General features: G+C 51.5%; 1 protein-coding gene across 1 annotated transcript in view; it reads right to left on the reverse strand.

Moving 5' to 3' along the window:
• mapk15 (mitogen-activated protein kinase 15) overlaps nt 1-3,924 on the reverse strand; it is a 75,284-nt gene that overhangs the window by 62,126 nt on the left and 9,234 nt on the right. Inside the window, exons 2-3 of the mRNA XM_048617329.1 lie at nt 3,456-3,578; nt 1,278-1,409 (exon numbers count right to left, since the gene is read on the reverse strand). Coding sequence (XP_048473286.1) covers nt 1,278-1,409; nt 3,456-3,578 — 255 coding nt within the window. The remainder of the gene's footprint in view (nt 1-1,277; nt 1,410-3,455; nt 3,579-3,924) is intronic.

Consider the following 3,924-nt stretch of genomic DNA (forward strand, 5'->3'; position numbering starts at 1 on the left):
GGACACCTAGATCCCTCTGCACCTCCACATCCAGCAAGCTCCCTCCATTGCGATAGGAAGGTGGTAGTGAGCGTCCCTCTTGATCAGCTGCAGTCTGTGTAGGTAGACCCACAATGACCCACGGGAAGCAATTCAAGGGTTTTGACCTTTTTCCAATTATTGTGTACCATTCCTGAATATTGTGACTCCCTCCCAGTACCAGCCCTGCACCCCCAAAAGACTGCACCACGGTCTTCTCAAACATATTTCCCAACAAAAATAAAGAAAGAATTCCCCTGGTCCTAATGTACGACCCACAAACCTCTGTATGTGGCATGTCATTCTCCACCACTTCCACCACCTACAATCCAGCCCCACAACCAAAGAGATATTTCCCTCCCCCCACATCTGCCCTTCATAGGGACCGCTCTCTCCGTGACTCCCTCCTCCGCTCCACACTCCCGACTAGCCCCACCATCCCCGGCATCTTTCCCTGCAACTGCAGGAAGTGCTACACCTGCCCCTACACCTCCCCCTTCACCCTCATCCAAGGCCCAAACCATATCTGACAGGGATTCACCTGTACATCCTCCAACTCAGTCTACTGCATCCGCTGCTCCCGATGTGGCCTCCTCTACATCGGTGAGACCAAGTGGAGACTCGGAGACCACTTTGTGGAACACCTACGCTCTGTTTGTGACAAACAACAACACCTTCTAGTCGTGAACCATTTCAACTCCCCCTCCCACTCCCTGAGTGACATGTCCATCCTGGGCCTCCTCCTGTGTCACAATGACACCATCCGCAAACTGGAGGAGCAGCACCTCATATTCTGCCTCGGGAGCCTGCAACCCAATGGCCTAAATGTGGACTTTACCAGTTTCAAAATCTCCCCACCGCCCCGGCCTCATCCCATGACCAACCCTCCCTCTCATCCCTGCCTCAGTGACCTGTCTATCTTCTCTCCCACCTATCCGCTCCTCCCACCTCACTGACCAATCCCCACCACTCCCTACCTACACTCACCTATCACCATCCCACCTACCTTCCCCAGCCTGACCCCATCTCCCCCTCTCTCCCCATTTATTTCTGAGTCCCCTTCCCCTCCCCCATTTCTGAAGAACGGTCCCGACCCGAAACCTCAGCCTTCCTGCCCCTCTGATGCTGCCTGGCCTGCTGTGTTCATCCAGCTCCACACCGTGTTATCTCTGACTCTGTACCTTCCCTAAATGCACCAATTCAAAACCCAATGCCATTTGGGACACAGACCCACAGCATTTGTGTCAAAGCCTGCTCACCCTGGTGTGACTCTCTCCTGCAGGTCTCTTCCTGTCTGGGTTCTCGCTGTTGTCAATCCAGTATTTATGAAATTTGACAATGTTGGGATGTTCCAGCTGCATGAAATGTTCAAAAACCAACTTAATATTCTCCTGTGGAAAGGCAGCAAGAGTTTCCAGTGAGAACGAGGGACTTGTAGACATGACAGAACACCCAGTGCTCCCCTTCAAAACCCCGCACCCACAGCATGGCACTCACTGAGCGGCTGTGTGACATAGAGACAGCCCCACAAACCTTGGGGATTAGCCTCAGCTTTTCCATACGGGGAGTCACTGCCATCTGGGAACTGTCAACAGGCTCCAACACAATCAATCAAAAGGGAGCTGGAGAAGGACAGGGAGAAACAAGGGTAGACAGGTTCATTACCAAATTGTTACTGCACTGGAGGCCATTCAGCCCAACTTACACACATCGGCTCTTTCTCATGGGAAAGGTCTGTTGCATTGGAGGTAATGAGAGATCCCTTAAAGGGATCCGGCAGCCATTCCCTTGAGCTGTTTGATTCAATGACATTATCTAAAGAAGCCCAGCAAAGTTCTCTTGACCCTCTCCGTTCTTGTGGGCGGCACGGTGGCTTGGTGGCTCAGTGGTTAGCACTGCTGCCTCACAGCACCAGGGACCCGGGTTCGATTCTACCCTTAGGCGACTGTCTGTGTGGAATTTGCACATTCTCCCCGTGTCTGTGTGTGTTTCCTCCAGGTGCTCCGGTTTCCTCCCACAGTCCAAAGATGTGCAGGTTAGTTGGGTCGGCCATGGGAAATTGTCTATAGTGTCCAAGGAAATGCAGGCTAGCTAGGTTAGCCATGGGAAATGTGGAGTTACAGGGATAGGGTAGGAGGTGAGTCTGAGTGAGATGCTCTTCAGAGAGTTGGTGTGGCCTTGTTGGGCTGAAGGGCCTGTTTCCATACTGTAGGGATTCTATGGACCCATTCTATGGGATTTGAGGGTCCAGCTGAAAATGCTAATACACTTCCAACACCATTAGACCATCTCATATAGGGGCAGAATTAGGCCTTTCAGCCCACTGAGTCTGCTCCGCCATTTGATCATGGCTGATATGTTTCTCTACTCCTTCTCCCTGTAACCCTTCATTTCTTTACTAATCCAATAGCCTAACGTCTGATTTTTCTTCACAGATACTGCCGGACCTGCAGAGCTTTTCCAGCAACTTCTGTTTTTATTAAGATAACTGGACCAAGGACACTACCCTGAGGAACTCCTGCAGAGACGTCCTGGAGCTGAGATGATTGACCTCCAACAACCACGACCATCTTCCTATGTGTCAGGTATGACTCCAACCACCGGAGAGTTTGCCCCCGATACCCACCGATTCCAGTTTTGCTTGGGCTCCTTGATGCCACACTCGGTCGAATGCAGCCTTGTTGCCAAGGGCTGTCACTCCCACCTCACCTCTGGAATTCAGCTCTTTTGTCCATGTTTGTACCAAGGCTGTAATGAGGTCAGGAGCTGAGTGGCCCTGGTGGAACCCAAACTGGGTGTCACTGAGCAGGTTATTGCTGAGCAGGTGCTGCTTGATAGCGCTGTTACTGACACCTTCCATCACTTTACTGATGATCGAGAGGAGACTGATGGGACCTCCTCCTCCAGTGAGTTGCTTAATTGCCCACCACCATTTACAACTGGATGTGGCAGGACTGCAGAGCTTCGATCTGATCTGTTGGTTGTGGGATCACTTAGCTCTGTCTATCACTTACTGCTTTCGCTGTTTGGTGTGCAAGTATTCCTGTTTGGTGGCTTCACCAGGTTGATACCTCATCTTTAGGTATGCCTGATGCTGCTCCTGGCATGCCCTCCTGCACTCTCCATTGAACCAGGGTTGATCCCCTGGCTTGATGGTAATGGTTGAGTGGGGGATATACCGGGCCATGAGGTTACAGATTGTGCTGGAGTACAATTCTGCTGCTGTTAATGGCCCACAGCGCCTCATGGATCCCCAGTCTTGAGTCGTTAGATCTGTGCGAAGTCTGTCCCATTGAGCACGGTGATAGTGCCACACAACAACAGATGGGCAATAAATGCTAGCCAACCAGAGATGCTCTACCCACCATGAGTGAATAAAGAAACACCAGGAGCTGATGGTATGTTCATCGTGTTGTGTCATTGTGACTGATGCTCACCTCATGAAGGTGGAAGACCCGGTGATTGGCGAAGTGAACCTCATTCCAAGCAACCTCCACCCCCTCCTCAGTGTCCATGGCCAGGAACGTCTTCTCAATGCTAGCTGCATTGCCCTGCCTCACCTGCAGCAGGGGCAGCATTGACAGTGAGTCAGGAACAGTACAGAGTGCAATCCCACACAAACCCATCTCCAGAGGCATCAGCTGCATACTGCCCAACCAACCATCCCAGGGACAGTATATCCCCCACCACCCCCCAAAAGGGTCATAAAGCCTTCAAGTACTACCAGCACCTCATAGGTAATGACATTCTGCTCCATTCGAACAAATGTGACATGTATGCACAGCAGGGTCCCACTAAAGGCAACCTGCTATCAGGTAACAGCGCATTCACACAAGCACTATCACCTTCCAAAACATGTTAAAAGTCACCCAGTCTAATCCCACTCTCCCCCTCACTCCCCACTCC

The sequence above is a fragment of the Rhincodon typus genome, chromosome 2 (assembly GCF_021869965.1).
Source record: "Rhincodon typus isolate 14 chromosome 2, sRhiTyp1.1, whole genome shotgun sequence".
Lineage (NCBI taxonomy): Eukaryota > Metazoa > Chordata > Chondrichthyes > Orectolobiformes > Rhincodontidae > Rhincodon > Rhincodon typus.